Source organism: Stylophora pistillata, chromosome 13 (assembly GCF_964205215.1).
Source record: "Stylophora pistillata chromosome 13, jaStyPist1.2, whole genome shotgun sequence".
Lineage (NCBI taxonomy): Eukaryota > Metazoa > Cnidaria > Anthozoa > Scleractinia > Pocilloporidae > Stylophora > Stylophora pistillata.
In genome coordinates, this window is record NC_142531.1 from 6,323,916 (window position 1) to 6,348,439 (window position 24,524).

General features: G+C 39.6%; 3 protein-coding genes, 1 long non-coding RNA gene and 1 pseudogene across 7 annotated transcripts; 1 reads left to right on the plus strand and 4 right to left on the minus strand.

The window, feature by feature from the left end:
* Positions 1 to 1,644: 1,644 nt before the first annotated feature.
* Positions 1,645 to 2,614, minus strand: LOC148717395 (uncharacterized; annotated as a pseudogene).
* A 1,347-nt stretch (positions 2,615 to 3,961) lies between these two features.
* LOC111346734 (uncharacterized) lies at positions 3,962 to 6,658 on the minus strand. The gene is made up of 3 exons (XM_022954008.2): positions 6,303 to 6,658; positions 5,532 to 5,639; positions 3,962 to 4,935 (listed from the first exon to the last, which is right to left on the minus strand). Exons 1-3 carry the CDS (start codon positions 6,426 to 6,428, stop codon positions 4,780 to 4,782), a joined length of 390 nt encoding a protein of 129 aa, XP_022809743.1. The 5' UTR covers positions 6,429 to 6,658; the 3' UTR covers positions 3,962 to 4,779.
* Positions 6,659 to 6,711: 53 nt separating this feature from the next.
* LOC111346738 (uncharacterized) lies at positions 6,712 to 8,898 on the plus strand. Its single transcript, XR_002696431.2, has 4 exons — positions 6,712 to 6,868; positions 7,301 to 7,339; positions 8,420 to 8,477; positions 8,751 to 8,898. It is a non-coding gene; the product is annotated as an uncharacterized LOC111346738 (long non-coding RNA).
* A 3,465-nt stretch (positions 8,899 to 12,363) lies between these two features.
* Positions 12,364 to 14,754, minus strand: LOC148717396 (uncharacterized). The gene is made up of 4 exons (XM_088743684.1): positions 14,751 to 14,754; positions 13,745 to 13,915; positions 12,972 to 13,081; positions 12,364 to 12,618 (listed from the first exon to the last, which is right to left on the minus strand). The coding sequence occupies exons 1-4, from the start codon at positions 14,752 to 14,754 to the stop codon at positions 12,523 to 12,525; spliced, it is 381 nt and encodes a 126-aa protein (XP_088599810.1). The 3' UTR covers positions 12,364 to 12,522.
* Positions 14,755 to 14,869: 115 nt separating this feature from the next.
* On the minus strand, positions 14,870 to 24,286 carry LOC111346733 (uncharacterized). Of its 4 annotated transcripts, none has more exons than XM_088743754.1 (9): positions 24,142 to 24,286; positions 23,821 to 24,056; positions 23,577 to 23,722; positions 22,776 to 22,902; positions 21,953 to 22,188; positions 21,596 to 21,732; positions 16,554 to 16,671; positions 15,907 to 15,989; positions 14,870 to 15,390 (listed from the first exon to the last, which is right to left on the minus strand). In XM_088743754.1, exons 1-9 carry the CDS (start codon positions 24,174 to 24,176, stop codon positions 14,994 to 14,996), a joined length of 1,515 nt encoding a protein of 504 aa, XP_088599880.1. In that variant the 5' UTR covers positions 24,177 to 24,286; the 3' UTR covers positions 14,870 to 14,993. The 4 variants fall into 4 exon arrangements, with proteins under 4 accessions (XP_088599880.1, XP_022809742.2, XP_088599879.1 ...); XM_022954007.2 differs by having other exon boundaries at positions 22,758 to 22,902; XM_088743753.1 differs by having other exon boundaries at positions 23,508 to 23,722.
* Positions 24,287 to 24,524: the final 238 nt, after the last annotated feature.

Below are 24,524 nucleotides of genomic sequence, written 5' to 3' on the forward strand. Positions count from 1 at the left end.
AAGAAACGCTAATTATTATTGCAAGGAAGTTTATCGTCAGCCACACTTAATCGCTGACGACGTAGACTGCTTGGCATCTGTCCCACTCAAATTTGCCTCAGTGGCATCTGGATGTACTCTAGCCTTTTTTGGGGGAGGCATTTTCACTTTGTCGATCGAACGACGAAACAACACTGGGCTTGGTAACCATTCCATTTCGAATGTTCCCGGAGTTGTCGTTGTGTGTAAACGGTCAGGAATCCGAATATCCTTTCAGTGTAAACGCCTACGAATCCGAATACTCCAAAATTGATGAATCCGGAAACATTTACGAATCCGGAAAACTCTCCTCTAGTGTAAACCTAGTCTTAGTGAGGGATCGAGTCGACGGTCTTAAGTTTAGTACAGTAAAAGGGGGCATGTTCCCGAATCAAATTTGTGACTTCATTGAAGCAAACTTCCCGCAAATCGTGAGAGAGAAAGAGAAAAGAGAGATTGACTGGAGACATAACGTGAGCTGTACTCTTTCGCGTATGAAGTGTTTTGATAATGGAGAATATGGAAGGACCGTGATTCGTCCAGATCACCTATGGAAGTTTACTAAAGATAACAAGTAAGTCTGAGCGTTTAAGACAATTATCCTAGAAATATAAAATATACTAAAATGTATGATTTCCTTCTCATGGAGAGTCTTCGAAAAGAAGAGAAAGCAGCGAGCAAAGAGAACTCGTCCTTATAAGCTAAAAGAGAAAATCCCAGCACCCTCCTTTACCACCAGAAATGGCTGTAGACCACATGTCTGCAAAGACAGCTCCATTGAACACACTGGTAAAATCGAAACGCAGAGGTGTCGCAGGTAACACCCAGAGAGTGGTGTAATAGAAGTTTCTAATAACGGAGAAATAGATGGACTAGCAGATGATATACATTTCTAAACTTAGCATGGTCATAAATAAAATTCGACAATAAAATTGTTTACAACATGATTTTATTTTGTCTTTGTTTCGCGTAAACATACACGCATACTATGTCCCTACTACAGTGGTTACACAGTGTTCATTTCCTACTCTTTTTCATCATCATCATCATCATCGCTTTCATCCAATAACGGTTTGTTCATCAGACCATTCAATATGAATTTTCTCCTGTCCACGGCAGCCCCTAATGCCTCCTCCTAATCCATACCGTCTTCATTCATCAATCGTCGAGCGGTATGTATGACTTGCCTATGTATTTTATCCTGTTTAATACAGTTATACCACTTTAGACGATGCAAGTATAACCTTCTCAACTTACGCCTAGCTAAAGGTAAGAGCGATTTGTCATTCTCGGATGCCCCCTCTTTTTCCTGTTCTTCTTCTTGTTCAGCCAAAGTTGTTTTCATATCATCTTTCACTTCTTGTTTCAATTCTGACCACGGATTCACACTGACATTGTTATCATCATCGTCATCGTCACCGTCATCCTTGTCTTCATCTTCACCTTCATCATCATTGTCTTCATCATCTGAGTTTTCAGGCTCTTCCTCTTCTTCTAGTGGTTCGCCAAAGACATCTAGATCCTGAGAATTATCAGTCATGGTCACACACACGCACTATAAGTTTTCTCGATGTGTACTTGCTGGTGGTTGTTCCTAAATGATTTCTGACCAATGTGTAGGGCTGTTTAAAGTTTCACTTTTCTAGGATACAATCGCATACATCCTTCACGTGTCAAAAGATGACTGAATTCGCGGTGAGCATTTTTACTAGCAGGATGTAAATCCAGGGTGATATACCCATAGGGTCGTTGAGTTGCCCCAGAATACACTTGCATAATATCTTGCCATTCCATGGGAAAGGCTTGTAACAATAAATTTTTGAAACCCAATTGATCGCGTGGATTTCAAAAATTTATTTTTGCAAGCCTTTCCCATGGAATGGCAAGATATTATGCAAGTGTATCCTTAGGCAAATCAACGACCCTATGGGTATATCACCCTGGATTTACATCCTGCTAGTAAAAATGCTCACCTGAAAGCAACCACGTAATGAGCATTCCTTGAAATACTTTTTGCATATTTGCCAGGTGGAAACATACCTTGACAAAGATAGATAACAGTAATGTTACGATGACGAGAATGTTTGGTGAAAGGGTCTAACACTTCTTTATCGTCTCCTCCTTCAGTCATAAGATCATCCATGACCAGTAATCCACCATCTTTAGGGAACCATTGTTTTAACTGTTCTTCATCGGGTAGGTTATCGTGAAATTTTATACCATGTTGATGCATCTCACGGCATCCATCTTGCCAAGCACCGTAACAGTAGTGAATGACGGCAAGGGGTGACGCAAACAATTCATCCAAATGTTGTAGCAGTAATTATTTGGTGAAGCAAGTTTTACCGCATCCAGAAGGTCCCACGATTAATATGCTACTGGGTGATTTGAATTTGAATCCCTCACACCACCTTTGTTATAGATCGAACGACTGAGTCGGGTCTGTAGTCATGGGTGGAATGGAATGGGTATTCACAGTTGAAGGGAACCATTGATTTGGATTGACCCTTGAGTTCACGCATGAATTTTTCTCGCGACGCTCTTTGTTATCCGAACGCGTGAACGCTCTATTGCAGTAGCGGCAAAGGTGTGGCATTATCCGATCAGAAGTTTATCAAGGTAACACGACTCCCATTTCGTGTCAAAGCGATACTAATGAAAATATGTAAGGTTCTCTGCTTTTTATGTATCATTGTCTCACCACTTTCCCTAACCTATCACCGCCTCATACACCACTAATACCCTCTTCACCCGTGTGTAAGATATCTTTGTTCTCGCTAGATTTTGAGAATGTGTCTAACTTGGCACAGAGTTGATCGTATTTTTTCTGTAATTCAATCAATGCAGTTTTCACCCGTATGTGGTGAGATATCTTGGGTGTCTTTTCTTCCCTGCCTTCCAGTACTTGTCGCTCACTTTGTCGCTGTTGTAGCAAGGATTGATATTGTTCTTTGTGTGTGGCAAGATTCTTTTCAATCTCTTGAATCGCTTGATCTAAGACCGTACATTCTACTTGATGGTATGCTTCATTGACACGTTTCTGAGCTTCAGGACTTTGCATCTTAGGGTAACTTTTCGTTGATTTCAATCTTTTGGGGAACGTTCCATTCTCGGCATGTTTTTTATATTCCTTCAACACATTTTCCTGATACTTTACGCGAGCATGAACAGCATGCATTTTTTGTCGATACGATTTTAGAACCGTGGAAAGATCCTGAGTACTCGCCATCGTCCGCACTCTGCGTGAGCAGGTAAGAAATGAGTGTGGAAGTAGTCAGTTCGAGTTTTATCATATTGTATACATCCTTCTCCGTTATGTCTAACAAACTTTAAAAGAACGCGCACTTTAAAATATTAATTATAATAATTCGAAGTGGGCGCTCATATAGAACCAAATGTTTATTTTTCTTTTATACGAAACGGGACTGTCCATCTCGTTCATGTGGGATCGTATATTTTCTATTCTCCTTCCTCCTCCTTCTCTTTCCTCCTCCTCTTTCCTCCTCTTCCTCTTTCCTCCTCCCCATACCTCCTCCTCCTCATTCCTCCTCCTCCTCATTCCTCCTTCTCATTGCTCCTCCTCCTCATTCCTCCTCCTCATCCTCATTCCTCCTCCTCATTCCTCCTCATTCCTCCTCCTCATTCCTCCTCCTCATGCCTCCTCCTCAATCCTCCTCCTCCTCCTCTTTCCTCCTCCTCTTTCCTCCTCCTCTTTCCTCCTCTTTGCTCATTCCTCCTCCTCATTCCTCCTCTTTCCTCATCTCTCTCCTCCTCTTCCTCTTTCCTCCTCCTCATACCTCCTCCTCCTCATTCCTCCTCCTCCTCATTCCTCCTCCTCCTCATTCCTCCTCCTCCTCCTCATTCCTCCTCCTCCTCCTCCTCATTCCTCCTCCTCTTTCTTGAAGTATTATAATTTCTTATTCACATGGACTCACTCGTTCTAGTCATTTTATTCCTCAACTTTACTCAGTTCTTGGGACTCATATACACTCGCGGTAAGACATTACCACTAACAGATGTGACAGTTTATTACAGTGGTCATTCTATGTACACTCTTTCCTTCTCTTCCTATTTCCTGCTCCTACGCGCGCGTCCGGAATGCGGTCGCGTAGCGACCGCGGTAATGTTTCCACGTTTTAATCATGTTTTGTCACATGTAAAGCAAGTCCATATCATATGAGCTAAATAAGTCTTTGGATTATGCTCCTTATAACTCTATTATCGATTATGCTCCTTATAACTCTGAAAGAAAAGCTTTGCTTCATTTGTTATAGTATAAAAACAAAACACAACCAGCATATATTCTAAAGTGGATTTTCGGCTATTATTTGCAAACATACAACCATGTGATACGTTCGAATGAAGCGGAAGATAAAAAAAAAACATTTCATAAAAATAACGGACATTTGGTCGCTTCGACGAGGCATTTCAATGTCACATTTTTGCAATTGTCAAATGTGTATTTCCTCAATTTTAATCGTGATTTGTATTTTCTGACTGGAGAAAAATTTCTGGAAATTTTTCCCGCATGAAGTTTGCTTTTGGAGGCAAACACTGCGTGCGAATCGACCATAACAGAAACTTTGTGACAGCTGATCAGACAACCTCATTGCAGTGAAAAGGTATTGAGCAAATAATTTACGATATATACTTCGTACTGAATACCCTTTATTAAAGACCTTGACAGATTCTGTACAAAAACAACAAAAGCTGGCGCAAGGTGCCCGACTGCGCTGACGTTTAATAATTTATTATGTAAGACTACACGTAAATGTCTCCAGAACCGGGCTCCTCTGTAGGTGGAGGACGGATACACCTGAAACGGCTGCGGTGATGAGGATGCCTTTCGTCTGCAGGGGTGGGACGAAGGACACGTTTACAGACCAGTCCATCGCGACAACCGTGGTGACAGAGATACTAATTAAAAATAGAAAATACAATGTCCCAACAAGTTGTAAACAATGAAACAGGAAGTTATTGATGTATGGTTGATCGCTGTTGACAATTCCATGTTTCATTTGTTTTGGCGAACTCTCGTAACAGAGATCTCAAAGGCTAATATTAAATTCGACTATGTAACCATTCAAAGCCACCCGCGGCGTGTACACTGGCGTAATAAATTGTTTCGTTCCTCTCTCTCAGACCCTCTATCTTTCATCATATGTTCGTTTGTTTCTTTCATTGAAATGATCAGTAATTTGCAGGCAAAAGACAGGAGGGCACTGATATGAGACGGGGAAGGCAAGAAAGTTATAGTACAACTCTAAGGTTAAGATAAGTGTAGCTACTCTTTTGACCGTCGTGCGCATCAAAGTTCAAATTCACATTTAAAGAAAACCAGTACCGGTTAAACTGAAAATTGCCCCCGGGAGCAGAAGCGAGATACAACTCGGGTAGGTCGACGCAGTTTCCTTAATCGTACCCACTTAGTAGTGGGAATAATTATTTTTGTTTTTCAACTCGTGAGGATAGTAGAGGGAATATAAAACAGAAGCACGGATACGTGGACTCACAGCAGGCGGGTTCTTGCAACAAGGCTGTCCCAGTCCTCTCTGTTGAAAGCATTCACACCAATACAAGACTATCCTGCAGAATTCTCCAACTTTACACTTCTTCTTGCACTGTAATACAGAGCATTACTTCGTTAGTGAAAATTCTGGGAGATTTCAGCTTACAGCAGAGGATCTTCCGACACCCTTCTCTTTCATTTTAGAAATCTTTATTTAAAGAAACGTTTTCGGTTTTCCTCACATAGGGCTCAGGTGTACATTTGAGTTTCTTTATTTTACCTCGACGAAATGACTTTTCGACCTTTACTACATTATCGTGGTCAAAACCCTGTTTAAGACAATGATTAAAAAACGATCAAAGAATACCTTGCGTATGCGATGGTCATTTACTTCTCCAAAAGATTCTGCAACCAAAGCGACCACCAGACAAAAAGCAAATAACATTGCTGGCTTCATTTTGTTTTTAAAAACTGCAAGATACGTCGCTGATGTTTTTGTCGAGGATAGCACATTTGTGATACGCAGGTATCAGCCTTAAGTAACCTTAATTTTAAACTGGGACTATCCCTACTAAATATGATATAAAAGAAAAATGGTGTTCAAAAAGTATTAGAGGCAAGGAGATATGTGCGACAAAAACAAGAACATGATTAAACTGAGAGATTTGTTTTCTACCTCAATTTTTTTTTAAAAGATTTAGTATAGCTTGTCTCATTAGGCACGTAACAAATCTCGTGTATTTTTGCGATTGGTGCATTAAAAGTGATAACCTACTTTGCGCAAACGGTGACGAGCATCATTTTCCTCTGCGTCTTCTAAATATTCATCCTCTACAAAACTGGGTTTAGCTGCAACGAGGACGAAAGCAAGGCAAAGCACTAATAACAACAACAACCTCATGTTGTCGGTGATGCGAGGATTACAATTACCCTTAAACTAAGCTGAGCCTTTTATTTCTTCGGTCAAAGCTGTTTCGTCACAAATGCGAATGCAAAGAAAACAAACGTCTTGGCTCGCAAAGAGAGAGCAAGATATTATAACAGTGGGGTGTCAAACTTGTTCAAACAGTATCAAATATCAATTTAATCTAATTGGAGTTAAGCAAAACGGAATCCTTAAAAAAGGTAATATACAAGACGAGTACAGCCATTTTAAGCTGTGCAATGCGTTGCATTAGGTTTAGAATTTGAGATTGTAGTCCAGCATATATTTTTATACAGATAAGGAAAGCAAGAGAATTGCGGATATCTGAGGAACCACAATCAGGTCGGCAAATAAAGGTGACAGACCTAGAGGGAAAACAATGGATGCGAAAATTCAAGGAAACAGCGTGCTTCCAGGTAAATGTTTGGTAATGACATATAGAAGAGTTGTCAATCGACCTCTATGTTAATAGCCACAAAATTTTATCCTTGACAGGAAGTGTATGACTGGTTGGGAAGTTCCAAAACAATTCCATTGTATTTCAACCTTCAAAGGGGCAACGATCTCCTTAAGCACTGTGACCAGCTGCAGGGTGATGAGGTTCTTCACAGTTGTGAATGGGTTAGTGTTCTATGGGAGCCACGGCTACATCAGCTAAAGTGCAATGAACCATCAGAAATCACAGCCTGTATAAGACAACAAATTCCTCGGAAAATAATCATAGAATGACACATTTGAGGATACTTCTGTCAAAATAATATGGAAAATTTAAAGATATATAAGGCTAAAATTTATGGCAATTAAGGTTTTCAGTTTTATGAAATCATAGTTTTTATTCTCCAATCAAGGAAAACAAAAAAAGAGAAGAAAAGGAATCAAGTGATAAGGTATGGAAGAAATGGTGAACATTGCGTGGTACAGCCATTTTCCTATTGTATATAGTTACTGAAGGCCGGAGCCAAGATGTTGAAACCCACATTAGCACTAATCACCGTTAACTACCGTGGCAATGCCGTGGTTTTGGCCCCAGTTGATCGAAGGTTAGCGCTAATCAAGCATCAAACAACACGGCCTGCTAAGGTCTTCTGTTTCCATCCAAAATGCTACGGGAGAATCTTAGGCTCTTCTTTCTCTGAGACAAAAGGTTATTAGGGAAACAACATTTAAGCACACGTCGGTTCCTAATTGAGCGTCCATGCTCTTCGTGAGCGAGGATCTTTGCCTCCATGTTCTTAGGCACATAACATTTTAGTACATGTAGGTTCCTAATTGAGCCAGGTCCTCTGTGTCCATGCTCTTTGTGAGCGAGGATCTTTGCCTCCAGGTTCTTAGGCACATAACATTTTAGTACATGTAGGTTCCTAATTGAGCCAAATCCCCTGTGTCCATGCTCTTTGTGAGCGAGGATCTTTGCCTCCAGGTTCTTAGGCACGTAACATTTAAGCACATGTCGGTTCCTAATTGAGCCAGGTCCTCTGTGTCCATGCTCTTTGTGAGCGAGGATCTTTGCCTCCAGGTTCTTAGGCACATAATAACTCAGCACACATATCGGCATACATATTGGCATACATATTATTAACATACATTTTAGCATACACATTCACATACATCTTAGCATACAAAGCAAGACCATTGCTACATTGCTTGGGCTTTAGAAATAAACAAGAAAGTAAATCACTTTTCATATACTGACTCATGGGTTAAGAAAATATATTTTTAAGAAAGAAACTCTTGAGTAAAGCTGCTATTCAAGGATAATTGAATGAACCCTTGAAGCAACTAAACTTCACTTAACAAAACATCAGTTATATTTGGTTCAATTTTCTCAAAATGCATTAGTCTAGTATGAGATAAATTCGAAAGTTCATGGCTAAGGCATTGGTCGGCAAAATAAAGGGACGTATGCAACCCAGGCAACCTGTCGCTTGGGTGGCATACCTCCCGTCTCCTTTCTTCATTTCCTGCAGGTTAGCTTTAGAGGGAATAAGCCAGAATTGGTAGAAGATCTCTCCAAAACTATTGAAGGTATGTAGAGAAACTTCTCTTCTGTCAATTTATTAAGGATTGCCAGCCTAATCCAACTGCCCTGATTCATAGCAATTCCTGAAGGCCTAATCTATGAACCAGCCATCGACATTAAAAATCCTGCCAAAATGTACCATAAAGCTACTTTTGCAAAGGCTGCATTTTGAGCTAAATTTTAAAAATCATTAGTATTACAATAATGATAATAATTTTAGTTATTATTTTTTCATCCCGTTTGACATGCTTAAGAAACTACATCTTCTTTACTTCCAGATTTCACAAGCAATGAATTGGATGGAGACCACCCAAAAAAAAGGAAAAGAAAGTACAATAGAAACAGAAAAGAGAGAAGACCGTCAAAAAAGAAAGAAAGAACATGAATAATAGAAATTAATATGAAACGTATCGTAATTAAACTTGAATTCTATAATGTCTGCGTTTCAACCTGTTATAGTTAAAAAAGTTATTAAAAACATGGATTCACATTAATGTCTTTCTCCAGTTTAAGGAGGCTCGCAAGGGTTTTCAACAATTAACAGCAAGCGCCAATCAGTAAAAGATATCAGGACTGTCAAACTTATCACCAGGATAATAACTCGACATATGCATAACACTATGTTAGGGCAATCTTTTAAGGGGGTTCGTCAGGCATTATCTGTTGCCATGGCAACAGTACAGTAGTGCTAAAAGACCCTCTAAAACTCAGTTTTTGAAAGATATCTCAAAAACCAAGTCGGTGACCTAGTTTTTTTTTTTTCAAATTTCCTAAACGTCATCACATTCTCTACCTGTATACTCGATATAAAAAAAAAATACCCAGTAGAACTTGAATTATTTAGGAAAATGCTGTTTTAAAATGTAAAAAAATTTCCACTAGATAAATTTTTTTAAAATTTTCTTCAGGAATGCGTAATGATGTAAATAATTTGTATACAAAAAATCAGGGTAGGTCACCGAACTAATTTTCGAGATATCAGTTCATCAACTTGGCAAGGTTTATTTCCGGTTTTTCCAATTCTAGCTTACACTTTTATATCCGGTCACGCGTTTTTAACTATACCGCTGACTCACAGGCTCATTTTCGCGAGGACGAGTTCGTGTCCGCGCGATTAATCGATGGATGCCCTCAGAGCGGAAAAAATCGTTCATCCTGAAGATGGATTCACATTGTTTTGTAATTTTACACCTACCTGAAAAATAAGTCATCATTTGAGACTCAGACTACTTACTGTTACGACAGTTGGAAATGAACTCCGGAGAGAATTCTCTAGCGGAATTCGATATATGATGACAAGTTGATTTTGCAGATGGCGCCAATGCCAGTACTCCATTGAGGCCGGTAATGTTGAGTTTCTCGTACACAGATTGTCGTGTAACATGAGACAAACCAGCATCTGCCAGCTTCTGGACCATGTTTGTCGAAAGATGAAGCTTTCCATCGAACGTCTGGATGGTATCTTGTCGTTGTTCCGAGAAGATGGCTTGATCGAAGGCCTTATTCAGCGATGCACATGCATTTACCATGATTGACCGATATAATTATTGTTCATGTGCAATTTGAAGTGGAGTGAAAATAATTTGTAGCGAAAAGAATTTGCTTTAACGTCTTCCAGATTGTCATGAGTGTCAAACTCAGTGGAAATTAGGGTTTCGTATACGTCAGTAATTTGTTTGTCGTCGCAGATTTCGCGAATTTCTAAAATTTGCGAGGTACTAGAGGTATGAACAAGACTTGGCTTCATTTTTCTTTTTTTTCTCTTTGCCACTGCTATAACCGTGAACTTTCATTATTCCATTTTAAATGGAAAACAAAACAAATTTTGCAATCCTTTCTTAACAAATGCGAGTTTGCCTTTTCGTAGTTGTAATTTACAGTATATCGAGGGAAATATCAATCTTTCTCACAAGTTTAAGATGAATATTTTATTTTAATTTTGCCGTCTGTAGTTGAATTAGAATTAATTTAAAGTCTCATCTACATTTTTACGATCCCTTGTTTACTGAAAATTATGTTTATTTTTATAGCAACATTTCCAGTTCTCCATTTCTGTTCATAAAACTGTCGATGTTTACAATCCTGGATCCAAGAATGATTTCATTTTCCTTTTCATCTTCCAGTGAGTTGTGTAGGAAAGTTCTCGGTCATTTCATTTTATTAAGAGTCAAATACAATGCGAAACAAATCGTAGCACTCAGAGGTATTCACTTAAATTTCTCGCGGAACAAAGTAAGACCTACCGAATGCACTCGACACGACTTTATTGATGGGGTGTCGACTTCACCATCCTCCTTTAGCTTGTTAAATAAAAATTTTTTGACCTCTTTCGGCAAGAACCCTGCCATCCGAACATTTTCCTACCTGCTTTCAAAAAGTAAACTTTCCATTTTTGTTTCTCAAATAACCACTTCCGCTGGAAACAATAGAGCTAGAGGTACCCGGCAATTTGGAGACGCTCATGGCGGCCATGTTTGTTTACAACTCGCCCGCGGATCTGATCGCGCGCGCCATCGCTTATTTCTCTCGCGAGTAATAAGCTTGCGTGTATCTTGGAATCCATTCTCTCCGCGGTCAAAAAAACCCTTTCGAGCCTCCTTAAGGCATCATATTCATGTTTCATTGAAAGTCTAAAACTAAGTACCCACAGAATAAACTACAAGTTTATCATTGTCAACGAAATTGAGTCTATGAACTGCACAAGATGAGCGTTATTCAAAGTAAACCTCCCTTTCTGACTACAATAAAAGGGCTATGCAACCGTGGTAATATTGTTTACAATGATATTGGTTTGAAATATTCTAAAAGAAAGCGTTTATAAGTATCAGGAATTGAGAACTTCAGTGACGTTTTATGACTACCGTCTACTTAACTGAGATACAAGCAGCTCTCCTAAAATCGTTTCCAATATTCCCATAGAAAGCGTGGCAAATATTTGAAAGGGTTTATAGTATCAGGAATGAAATGGAGAACTTCAGCGACATTATATGATTGCCGTGTAATTGGGTCAGCCATACGAAGCTCGCGTAACATTAGCCATTCTGAAGTTACAATTTCTTCCATGAAAAACATTAGCATGAAAACCTTTCAAGCTAATTCCAATGTAAACACTATTTTAAGAATGGGATGAGTAACGTTACCCTCTCCACCTGAGATATTCCCATGTCTGAGTTAGCCACAAGAAAGGCCACTTTTAATGAACCTATACCTTTCAGTCAACCTATACAGCAGTCTAAGTATATAAAGACTAGGGTGGCGTCAACTGAAAACTAAGGAATTCTCCTTAAGGTGATAAAAATACATCACTTCTCTTTGCGGTGTGTCGAAATTATAACTTGACCGTGATGCAGGGTACCCAAGGGATCTCGGTCCTTGTAGGTGAGGCGCCAATTTGCGCTCGGGCTGAGAAACCGAGTTCGAATGGGGAACACGGGTCGATCGGCTGAGATTCCCTAGTCGTACGCAGAACGAATCAATCGTATTCGATGAGCTGGTACTCGAATCGCTATTCGAGTACGGTTAACATGAACTGAGCTCGGTTGCGCAGATACCAAATGTGATCCTTAGATCGTTAGTGTTGGAGGGAGGTGGAGTCAACAAAACTAATTTTTCCCTAAGTCAGTTTTCTTCAGATCCAATATTTGCCTTGTATCTAATCTTTAAAGGCAGAATCATGTGGTTCCTTCACTAATGTATGATTTTGTATATTAATTACCATCTACACTGTTCCAGTATACGAGAACAAAATTGAAATTTTCCGTTTATCCGGTCGACTGTTTGGTGTAAGTACAGAAGTCGTACTCCAAGATAGCCTCAAGTCTTTTTTAAGGACGAGGAGAAATGACACAAGAAAATGCTCACTTACATTTGTTTTTCATTTGTTTTTTTCGTTAAGTGTGTGGTGTTTTAAATGAAGAGGAGATACACAATTCATTTTTTCATTGCTATTTATTCAATACTGGATAATTTATAAATCATTTGAACAGCCACAATCCTGTGTTTATTCTATACGGTAATTTACATTTTTACATGCATTATCAGGATCGGAGCCTACCCCCCTGGTTGAGCACATTTGTAGACATCGAACTGACCAATTCCAAAATTCCTTTTACACTCTAATCCTTTCTGGCATTTCCAAAAGCAGTTCTGTTTAGGGTCAAACACAATACGTTAAATAGTATATTTTAGCTGTGTCATTCAAAACTTCCTCAGGCATGTGGCATAAGTTCTGGTTTTTATTACTGCTAACTGGTTTATGATGATTATTTGAACCTATTAGCACTGACAGGATAAGAAAATATGTTTTGCGAAGGTAGTATAGTTATATACGTATGTTCTAGAGTGCATTTCGATGTAGTGTCGTAAAAGTGCTATAGGTGGAGTGTTACCAGCAGTTTGTTACTAGTTACACTGTGGTGGCGCGAAATTCAAGAACTGGTGAACTTCAAACTCATTTATTGTTAAACTATTTAGGCTTGCAGAAGTCGAGTTCTACTTACAGAGGATAGTTGACAAATTCTGCCCACTCCTTTTCTTGCCAAGCATTTGGTGTAACCGAATTTTTGGAAACAGCACTGACCAGCTGAACAGTCTGCATCAGTTGAACAATAAAAATGAAAAAAAAGTCAAGGGCTTTATTAGGCTTGATAAAATTAGGACTCAGCACAGTACTTAGAAATACCGAGACATGTTTTGGCAGTGGGAGGAAAAAAGCTGAGTGTGAGTTGTCGCACTTTCGTGGTGTTCTGTTTTTCGACAAGAATCAGCAGAAACAACACGCAGACTTTCGTTAGAGAGAGAATTAAGTAAATACTTGAAATGAGACCCATCGAGAAAATTGAGCGTGTTATTTCATTCCAGCTATTAGAAGTAATATTTTGTCTTCATTTAAGAGCTCCCTTAATTTTTCGTTGTTTCATTTTGACAGTAGTATCTCGTGTCTTAACAGCAACAACAACGGCAAAAAAAATACCAAAAAGCAGTTTTGCTAGATTCACAAAGGTGATTCTGAATCCGACGAAGGGCTAACGCTCGAAACGTCAGCTTTTGTACTCGTTACGGTGGCCAATTTACCATTTCAACTTTGTTGATGTATCCAAATTATACTAAAAAAAACCTGGCTGGAGTTTTCCTAATTTATATCTCTGTGTGATATGATATAAAATTGCCTTCATTTCAAAAGACTTAAGCGAATTATTTAAAGCTAATTAATTATTTGATAATTGGACTTGCTTGGTTGAACGCTACTGACGGAAAAAGCTTACCCTCTTTTTCAAAAGAAAGCGTTTGTCTGTTTGAAATTCGTCCTCCATTAAGTCTTCTTCTTCATAGGAACTGACTACGAAGGCGAACGCCAGACAAAAAGCAGGAGACAAAGCGAGCTTTATGTTGGTTTTAGCGCTACAGGAATCACTGTGGTTGAAGAGATTGTGCGAAGTCCTTTCTTATATAGACCTGAACTATTTCACAGCTGATCAACTAGAAATCGAAAAATCTTAACTGCAAAATGAAGTGGCTCAGTATCACCGATGAGTAAAAACGATGTATTTTGCTATTAATTTTGGAGTGCTGACCTTCTTTTTATTCAAGAGGCCCAGTCAAAGGAATAGTTTTATGAAAAAGCAAATATGACAGGCGCGTTCTTCAATTAACTTTTATTTGATCAAGAGGAAAACGATAAGGGCCGGGAAGCAGAAAACATTTTGTAGCAACAGATCATTTCAGAATTCACAGTCAAGATGTAAGATGTTTCAATCATATCATAACCGCCTCCCGGTTAGCTCAATGGATAGAGCGCTGGACTGTTGTGCGGGAGGTTGAGGGTTCGAGCCCGGCCGGACCAACACTCAGGGTCTTAAAATGATTGAGAAGAATTTGCTACCTTTCTATAACATCAAGAAATGGTTATATATTCTAGTCTTCTCGGATAGAGACGAATAAATGGAGGTCCCGCCTCCTGCAGGGTTGGGGTAGGAGACGTTAATTTCAGATACTCGAGATTACTGTGTGAGGGATGTCCTCCCCTGGTATGGGATGGGTGGGAGGGTGGACTAGCACGATAACTAGTTCCTAAGTTCCTTTCTAGTGCGAACCCACTGCAAAACTTAATGCAGTGAAAATGGACTAAATTAAATTAAATTAAATATCATAATACGTAGCGAAAATATTTGTTGGAATTATCACAGAAGACTTGTCTGTCTTATCCTTTCTTTACAGACGACTGAATGGCTGAATATATCTTGCCATCTAAAGCACTTCACCCAGTTGAGTTAATTTACTCATATTAATATTCCCCGTATATCAAAATTGGAAGCTAAAAGTATCAAAAACAGGATTTTGTGCAGTAACAAAACTGAGGTATCGCGAAGAAAGAAGAAAACACCTTCTAGCCTGAAAGTTCAAGATATAGCCCATCATAATCATTTATTTGTTGTCCACTACCCTCTCTCTTTAGGCACTAAAGTACATGCACTGAAAACAAAGATTAGGGTTTAGGGTTAGGGTTAGGGTTAGGGTTAGGATTAGCGTTGGGTTTGAGGATTAGGGCCAAGGTTGCATGAAACAAACGATGCTTTAAAGCAAGAGTCCAAAATCTGGAAAAGGGGATTCATGTCCGTTAGCAGATTTTGACCGGGGTGGTCGTGATCCGGTACCGGATTTGGACCGCGGAGTCCAAATCCGATAGGGGTCGTAACGTGTTGTGACACTGGCGCAGTGCTCATTTCATTCGGAGTGGCACGCTGAGTGCGACAAGAGATTGTTTTTACTAAGTTAGAAGTAGCTGTACGGAAAACATCCCCAATTCTGGTTAAAATTCCACTGTTGGAGGCAACTTCGCGGCTTGTTTGGGATTCTTCAACAACAAGTCCAGCTTCTTTATTCTGCATGATGGCGCCTCGACACATTGGGCATGTGTCACTGAAATCGAGTGACATGTCACATTAGTCATCCAATCATTTTACTCCTTATCTTAGGTCAAGAGAATTCGCAAAAAAATCACAGCGCGTAATGCTCGCCCGCGTTTCATGTAAATTAATAATCTTACTCAGAAGATGAGAAAACACGAGTTCGTTAAATTGGATCATATTAACTTCCTCTCATCAAATTCTATGTGTACGTCATATTGAACGTAATTGCTTTCTTGTTTATCAGTTGTTTTCTACAAGATTGTCAGATAACAATCATCTACAGAACTTTTCTTTCTTTTGCCAAAGATAAAGCTGATTTGGATTGAATGTCGCGATATTTTTTACGATGAATTCGCAATTATTGAACGAGAGAGTACGATGGAAGATTAGCATAAAGATCCAAATATGTTTTAATGCTATTCATTTAGAAAGCATTTGATATAAGAGGCAAATTTAAGTTAGCAGGGTTGAGAATATCATGATGCCTACGGATTATTTCGCCCGGGAAAAAACCCTCTTTTCCTACCTTCCTGAGAGAATAAGCTTTACACCACAATCCTCATGAATCATATGAAAACAAGGGAGAATAACAGCTCCTGAGAAAACTTCCTGGGAGGATCAAAACAAAACTCAAGTTCAAATTGAAAAAAAAAAAAATTCATAATTATTAGAGTGGGCAAGTGACAATTGAAATTTCTCATTGGATTTAGTTAGATTATTTACTTGCTAAATATAATTGCCGTGCTTCTGCTCAGTAATATATCACAGATGATAACAAATGTGGTTGAAGATAACTCTGATATATCCCTGAACCGACTCACGGCAACATAGTATATATTTGTTTAATGTAAAAAAGAAGCAAACAGTTGTACTTGGTGACACAATTTATGCGTTAGTCAGTGTCCATTAATACATCCTACATTAGGTAAAAAGCAATGAAATGCGTTTACAAGTCAGACCATTCGTTAAAAATATATCTGCACATGATAGTTATCATGAAAAGGAAGCCTCTCTGAATGCAATAGATTTTGAATACCTGAATTCTACCTAAAGTATTATCCTTGGAGTCAAAATGAAAATTAAAGAAAATTCGTCACAACCTATCAATCAATCACTCAAACTATGTTCCAAGTTTTGAAAATTAGGGATTGTATTAAAAGGAATATCACCTACCTCCAGGCATATTGCACAAGGATCGTGACCTCTATTGTCAAAACACTTATGATCTCTCAGAGAAAGGGGCATACAAACATTACACGTTCTACAATGGAAGTTTTCCCCCTTGTTTAACCTTCAAAGAATAGAAACAGAATATGACAAATTCAAAGGATGCACCATCCTTGAATAACAACTTAAGTGGTAAGGCGTCATTACAAATACTGAGATATTCTATCAGTGGTGGAAGAGGAGTATAGAGAAGATGAGAAGAAAAAGAAAACTTCATTGTGATATCTGTGATGATGATGATAATGATAATGATGATAACTATGACGATGATGATGACAATGACGATGATAGAGGGTGGTAGCATAATTGTTATGATGATGATGGTATTGGTGAAAACTAATCAGATGAAGAAGGTTGAAAATGAAGACCAAGAGGAAGGAAGGAGAGAAGAAGACGTAAAGAGGATCGAAAAGAAGGCCAAGTGCAAATAATAACAACAAAAACAACGAAAAAAAGACTTACAATAAACAAGATATTAAGGACAAGGAAAAAGGAATGTAAGAACATAAGATGAAGAGAGAATACAGGGAAGGGATATAGACAACGTAGGAAGAGAGGAAGAGGGGTAGAATAATGTTACAACGGAGATGGATACTTATGTACGTTTTGTTGAATATTAAGAAACCCTCCGATGGTTTCAAAAAAAGGTTCGATTGAGCGGATTAAACCACACACAATAAACACATGGTGTCTAACATGGCGGACCCCCACAAAAACAGGGAGCCTCGATTTAATGCCCAAACATACAAACCGCTGACAATACATAACACTTCCTCCCCCTTTTTGAAAACGTGTCCAAAAAAAAAGAAAGAAACACCAAATGATACAGGGGTATAATAAACTTCAACTTTCAAATATCAACAAAATCTCAACTGAGAGTAGATAGCATTCTTAGCCTTAAATGTTCTTAAAGTCACAAGTTGAGCCTATCTGGGGCTTTTCTCTCGGGCTGGGTATCTACGCTCAGCTTTCACGGGTGCCTTCCTTGGACTAGTCTCGCTTTGGCGTTTTACTGGTGATGGTAGTTTTAACTCTGGAACTGCAACAGAAATCCGCTCTGGAGACATAAGAATTGGCTCTTGAGTTGCTGGAGGGTCTGGAGTTGAAGACTAAAGAATTGGTTCAGCCACAAGTTTCTGATTCTCAGCGGGTTGGTCTTAAGTTTCCTTTGAAACACTACCATATGGTGACGGTAGCGTACTCGATCCTGACACTGTTGGTGCTGTACTCGATCCTGACAATGGAACTGATGACTCCTCAGGACTCTCTTCCTCAAAAGCCTCTTCACAATTTACACGCTCCGTCTCCAGGAGATGATCAATGTGAACATAACGCAGTTGGCGACCAACTCTCACCAGGTAGGTGAACAGTCCCAACCGTCTTATCACTCTACATGGAATCCACTTCTCCATTCCTCCCTGAGTCACGTGGTGACAGTTCACGCAATTTGACATGTCTCTTATTGTGCTGCCGCTGTTATCTGCCTTGCTGGTTCAGCAATTGCTCTTCCGTGTTTGGTAAGAGAATACTAAACTCGGTGCGAGGTTTGCCTTTCAAGAACAATTCGGATGGTTTTACTCCTGTCACTCAATGAGGAGTGTTTCTGTACTGAAACAGCAGTTAGCTAGTTGGTTTTTCAGTGATCGTTCCTTACCACTTCTTTTCACACTTTCAGCATGTTTGCGCAACGCTCTTTTTAAGATCTGTACTTTGCGCTCTGCCGCCCCATTGGTCGACGGATAGTAGGGAGGTACCAGTATTTGTTTAACTCCATTCCGTTTAAGGAAATCTGTGAATTCCTGGGAAATGAGTAGAGGTCCGTTATCTGAGATAACCTCTTCTGGCAATCCACATGCCGCAAACCATAGTTTCATTTGGTCAATAGTGCTTTGGGCAGTAGTAGATCTCATGTGTGCCACCTCTATCCACTTGGAATGGTTGTCAATAAATCCAAGGAAGTAATTATAATCTTTCTCTGCGAAATCAATATGTACTCTTTGCCACACCCGAGTAGGCCATCTCCATGGGCACAATGGTATACTAGGGGGTGAGTTCCGCACTGCTTGACAAACTTCGCAAGTTTTCCCAGTCAACTCAATTTCCACATTCAAATTTGGCCACCAAATGTAACTTTGGGCTATTGCTTTCATTATAACAATACCAGGATGTTCTTCGTGTAATTCCTGCAACAGTCAGTTTCTAAGCGATGACGAATGACAACACGCATTCCCCATAAGAAACATCCTTGGTCAACTGATAACTCGTGTCTTCGCATGAAGTATGGTTTCAGTTCGTCAATGATTACATAATTTGGCCAACATATGGAACCAATACGCGACCGGCCATAAGCTCAGATTGACTTCACTGGAAAGCTTCTTCACACTCTTTGGACCACTCCCATTTCACATCTTTTTGAAGCAGTTCATGTAATGGTTGAAGCAAGGTGGAAAGATTAGGAATGGAGTGTCCATAGTAGTTTAGCAGCCCTAAGTAAGAACGGAGTTCTGCTACGTTCTGTGGAGTCGGTGCTTCGCCAATAGCTATAATTTTCTCGTCTGTGGGATGTCGGCTTTCTCCGTCTACACGGTAACCTTGGAACTTTATACTTGGTACCATGAACTCACACTTAGACTTCTTAGATAATATGCCATGCCTCTCCAGCCGGGTCAACACCTCATCTAGTACTTGCAAGTGTTCATGGAGATCTGTTCTGATTATGATGTCATCGATACAACAACGCACAGTATTCATTCCCTGTAATATTTGATCCATAGTCGACTGAAAGAGTACAGGGACAGAGGTGATACCATAGGTTAGGCGTTGATATGCATACATTCCTTCGTGAATGTTCACAGTCAGGTATTGTTGGCTATTCGTGCTCAGTTCCATTTGCTGATAGGCATTTGACAAATCGATCTTGCTGAACACCGTTCCACTTCCCAATGTGGCAAATATATTTTCAGTGTCTGGCAGTGGGTAAGGGATGTCTAGAAGTACCTGATTCACTGACACCTTGAAATCACCACAGATGCGTATACTTTCATCTTTTTTAGGCACAGAAAATAGGAGAAGCCAGTCACTCCGTTCCACCTTCTTTACGACTCCTAAGTTCTCCAAACGGTCCAATTCTTCTTCCACCTTTGTGCGTAATGCATAAGGAACCGGACGAACTTTGCAAAATATCGGTTTCGCACCAGCTTGCAACTTTATATCTGTCGTAAAACCTTTGATGGTTTCCTTATCGAACCCCTTTTATGACGATCCAGGACAGCAGAAAAGGTGTCCACCTTACTCACATGAAAGATGTTACGCCAATTTAACTTCAGTTACTCCAACCAGTTTCTGCCTAATAGTGGAGGGCCGTCTCCGTCTACAACAATCAAAGGTAGTACCAATTCCTGTTGTTCATAGACCACAGGCAAATGAACTTCACCATAGACCGGAATTCGGACACCATTGTAAACCTTCAACTTGATCTTGGTACCACGTAAGGGCCACTGGTTAAACTGCTGGTCATACAGGACCTTAGGAAGAATAGACACTGTGGCTCCGGTATCCAATTGCATTTTACAACTCTTTTGATCCAACCTAACCGACACATAAATCAGGGTATGTCCATCTTTGCCAGACCTTCTCGCTGCAAAAATGCCTAGAACTTCATCATCCTCCATGTTTGCCATGTCCTCCTCGACCACTTCTGGCAGATACTGTCACTCCAAGCTCTATCTCTCTACCACTTGACTTATTCCCATATGCTGAATCATTCCTTAGTTTCGTCTTGCATACACTTGCATAATGACTCACTTTCTTACACCTCGTACATACACTTTGGCGAGCTGGGCAACTCTTATCCTTGCTAAAATGTCCCTCTTGACCACACCGGTAGCATCGGCCTCGCCTTTTTTTCCTTTTTGTTGCTTGGGGTGCTCTGAATCAGACATTGAGACAATTTTATTCACTCCCAAAGACTCTTCTGTTGAAGATACATAATCGTGAGCTCCCATTTTCTTAGCCTGAAGGTCAACTGCTTCCATCGATTGAGCTACCTCTTGTACTTTCTGAAGCGTGAGCAGCTCCTTTGCCAGTAGTTTTCTTCTTAACTCAGATGATCGACATTTATCGATAACTTGATCTCTGATGTCAACATCTGGGTTTACAAAATTACAATTCTGCGCTTGCCCTCTAAGCCTAGCTATGAATTGACTGACTGTTTCTCTCTGCTGTTGAGCCATGCTTCTGAATACATGTCGCTCATACGATTCGTTAAGCTTGGTGACAAAATACGTGTTCAGAGTGCGTAGTGTTTTCTCGAAATCATTAGCCGGATCCTCTTCGAATTCTACCTCCGGGCCTGGGTCAGTTAGCATTTCATACAACTCCTGAATCTCTATTCCCGCGGTATGAAGTAGCAAAGCCTTCTTTTGTGCATCGTTCACCACTCCTGTGGCCACAAGAAAGTATTGAAACGATTGAAGCCATTTCTTCCAACGTGGTCCTAGTGCAGACGATTACCTTTGCAATCGAACGGAGCTGTACCTTGAATTTTGATATTACACGCCGCCATTCTTTGTTAGTTAGTCAATCCCATCCTCGTTGCCAGTGTTGAATATTAATAAACCCTCCGATGGTTTCAAAAAGGGGTTCGATTGAGCGGATTAAACCACACAATAAACACATGTAGTCTAACATGGCGGACCCCGCCCCCCCCCCCCCCCAACAAGAACCGGGAGCCTCGATTTAATGCCCATACATTCAAACCGCTGACAATACATAACACGTATTGTTGCTCGTCACGCGTCACGCATGTTACCCGTCAGTCTTGGCAGGCTTGTTTTGACCTTCTGTTTCCAGTTCGCCATTAAACTACACTTGCTTTTATTCTCGTTGTCTGCTGTCTCTGTTAACGGCTTATTACAGTATCATTGCAGATAACAATCTGATGATGGCTGGGAAAATATGTCAAAAGGGACTTGGTTAATTTTTTTTACCTGCATACCCCGCACAGTCCACAGTGGTAAGGTTGCAGGCTAGCACTTCCTCCACTTTCAATCAAAAGTTTACATTCTGGACAGAAATAGCTGGCAAATGTTTTCCCACATGACTCCTTTTCACACTTCTGACAAAACTGTCAAAAAAATTATGTTGGTATCAATACCTCAAAAACAGCAAAAAACCAAGAACAACAAAAAAATGTTCCACAATGTCAAAGTCAAAATCCAGTAAACTTGATGGCATGGAAATAAGAGGAGTTCTATCTACCTCAAAAATTGTGCACGAAAATCAATTAAAAGGGCTATCTATCTCTCTAACAAATAAGGATAAATTTGGTGGACTACAGAAATCACCTTTGACTGTATGTGGTTGCATGCTATACACTTTAGGCGACTTCCATCTTGTGCTTTAACCAGTGCATGCTCCCTTTTAGTAGCCAGTGAGAGATGGAAATTATTTTCATCATTTCCCTGCATGATATTTTTTCTCACGCCAATCTCTTCATTGTTCTTCAGATGATCTGATGATCCATCAGTAGTATTTGGACTTTCTTCCTTTATGTCACTAGCCAATGCATCATCTGTTATACCTAAATATTTTACCATATGATTGTTCAAAGATAGACAGACTATACTGAGGAGGAAACCATGACTTCTACAGAGCATGGTAAACTCACAGATTAATGCAAATGTGCCTATGACTTCAGTATCAGTTAGTTGCTTTGTTTTGTCTATTTTGCCTTGTTATTTGTTTAGTCTTTTTTTGGTTTCTCTGTTTTATAAATTGTTTTTTGAGTTGAAATAAATGATTGTGTGTACTTAAGCCTTATGAGAACTCTGGAAGATCCATTCTGAATAGAAAGAAGCAAACATCATGTGTTATGAGCCATTAAGAATCCTAGTCAAATTAAGGTACAATGGACATAATGTCATCAACTTTAAGCTGTTTCTTCTAAAAAAGCAGAAGTTTAAACGTTGCCATGGTACTTTGCCATGGTGGTTTGTAACTATCTCAAGATTCAAAGTACATCTTAAAATTTCTGTAAAAATAAATATAACTAACATGGATGAAATTTTATGCCAATCTAAGGCAAAAAGAAGTCACATCGAAATGAAAGGGGCCAACCTCTACTTTACAATAAAATTTAAACTTGTAAACCTTTGAATTCTCCAGCACCTTCTGCTACTTGCCCAGAAGACCTTGCCCTGGAAATGCTTTCTTCTCTTACCAGGCACCATTCTTCAAAACCATTAAGTTTTGACAAGCTTGTCTCTGTGTTTGAGGAAGTTTCATGTGCATCACTCTGCATGTTACATAAGGAAAAAGAACATGATAATATTCAGAGTATTACCAGGAAACTAATTTTAATCTGCAACTGCACTGACTAAGGTTGAGTGGCCACATTCAAATTATAAATGCATTCATTCCCAAGGGTGGTGTTGGGGTGGTTTAAAGGAGGCATTAGAGGTAAATTTTGTAAACTGTATTCATTATATAGCCCCATATTAATTTGTATTAATTGTTGGATGTACAAAATAGGATATGTGGAAGTAAAGGGATGAAAGCTTTTTAATATCATGGAGAGAGACCGGTGACGCTAAAAAGTGTTCAAAAATGGGAGTGGAATGGGACTTGATAAATTTGATAAGTTTTGGACTATTTAACCCTGAAAGTAAACTCTCCTTTAAAAATTGGGAGAAGTATGCAAGATACGCTCACATTCTTTTTTTATACTGACATGAAAACAACTACTCCAGGTTACATTAAGCCCTTAGCCATAAAAGATTGGGGAAGGCCCTCCTACCCCAATCCAGAGCACTTATTTTGTTAGTTTATTCAGATCATGTAGATAGGTTTTTACTTAGTAACTTTAAAACTCCTTAATAGCATTCACTTATTTACATAAACCTCTTCTTCTTTTCCACAAAGAGTAGTATTTTCTCTTTGATTGTTTTCCTCACTCACTGAATTTTCTACCTCCATTCCTGACAACACCTTGTTGTCTCCATTTCGCAAGCATTCGTAGTCAGTAGCTGTTTTGTTGTTTTCGCCATTGGGTGCATCTGAATTTTTAGTTCTTAACTCCATTTTGGCATCATCGAATGCAACAGTACGTGGGGAAGCTATAGTCGACAAAACGAAGTCAGATCAGTTCAATAGGTTATTGGAAAAGAGAGAATAAGGTTCAAAACTGCAAGATAGTCCTTAAGTAAACTTCTACCTTCGAGCTCATGGCTAATTCCAGTGGCATTTGAACTACCCTCTCCCAAATCGCCTCCATCCTCTGCTATATCACTCTCCACGAAATTATCTTCTGAATTATCCACTGATGGTTTGTCATTCTCTTGCCTTTCCAAGGAGTCATTGTGGCATTTGTGGCAAGGATACCACTCATCGCAGCATGTGAAGTGAATCACACAAGTGTTCCGCTGGAAATGTGGACAATTAAAGGACTCCCTGAGAATCCAAGGGAATGAAGAAAGTTAGCATTAAGAAAGGAGGAAATATTGTTGGAGAGCGTTTGTCAAAGAAAACAGACTACCTAATGCAACACTCGGGCTCTCCATATGTTTCCATTATCCACCTCTTTCCTTCTCGATTCTAGCGCCAGATTTGTGGACCACTTCAAAAGACGAAGAGAAACTAAAGCGATGGCCTTTGAGCGACGGTCATTTGCAATCAAATGAACTAGGGACTTTCTCGGATCAAAGGGACTTTCCCGAAGGGGAATTTCCCCAATGACCAACTTCCTGTTTTGAGTTCCGACGGAACCGGGCTCATTAATTCATCAAGTTTCTGTTTAAGACCCGGATGACTCCCAAGTAGTTACTTGTATCTATACTTTGTTGTGTCTTCTTTTGTAGACGAACAAATTCATTTCTGGTTTTATCTTTTTACTCATCCCAAAACAAGAAATGCTGAGAT

What these genes read in the sequence shown, in the direction of transcription:
- LOC111346734 (XM_022954008.2), bottom strand. Translation starts at nt 6,428, where the DNA reads ATGAGGTTGTTGTTGTTATTAGTGCTTTGCCTTGCTTTCGTCCTCGTT. An exon ending in CTCGTCACCGTTTGCGCAAA is followed by an intron (nt 5,640 to 6,302) that starts GTAGGTTATCAC and finishes TCTGTATTACAG; the next exon opens with TGCAAGAAGAAGTGTAAAGT. An exon ending in GTTGCAAGAACCCGCCTGCT is followed by an intron (nt 4,936 to 5,531) that starts GTGAGTCCACGT and finishes ATTTTTAATTAG; the next exon opens with TATCTCTGTCACCACGGTTG.
- LOC148717396 (XM_088743684.1), bottom strand. An exon ending in AGACAAACGCTTTCTTTTGA is followed by an intron (nt 13,082 to 13,744) that starts AAAAGAGGGTAA and finishes TTTTTCATTTTT; the next exon opens with ATTGTTCAACTGATGCAGAC. An exon ending in GAATTTGTCAACTATCCTCT is followed by an intron (nt 12,619 to 12,971) that starts GTAAGTAGAACT and finishes GACCCTAAACAG; the next exon opens with AACTGCTTTTGGAAATGCCA.
- LOC111346733 (XM_022954005.2), bottom strand. Translation starts at nt 24,176, where the DNA reads ATGGAAACATATGGAGAGCCCGAGTGTTGCATTAG. An exon ending in AATTAGCCATGAGCTCGAAG is followed by an intron (nt 23,723 to 23,820) that starts GTAGAAGTTTAC and finishes TGTCGACTATAG; the next exon opens with CTTCCCCACGTACTGTTGCA. An exon ending in TTTGTGGAAAAGAAGAAGAG is followed by an intron (nt 22,903 to 23,507) that starts GTTTATGTAAAT and finishes TGTAACATGCAG; the next exon opens with AGTGATGCACATGAAACTTC.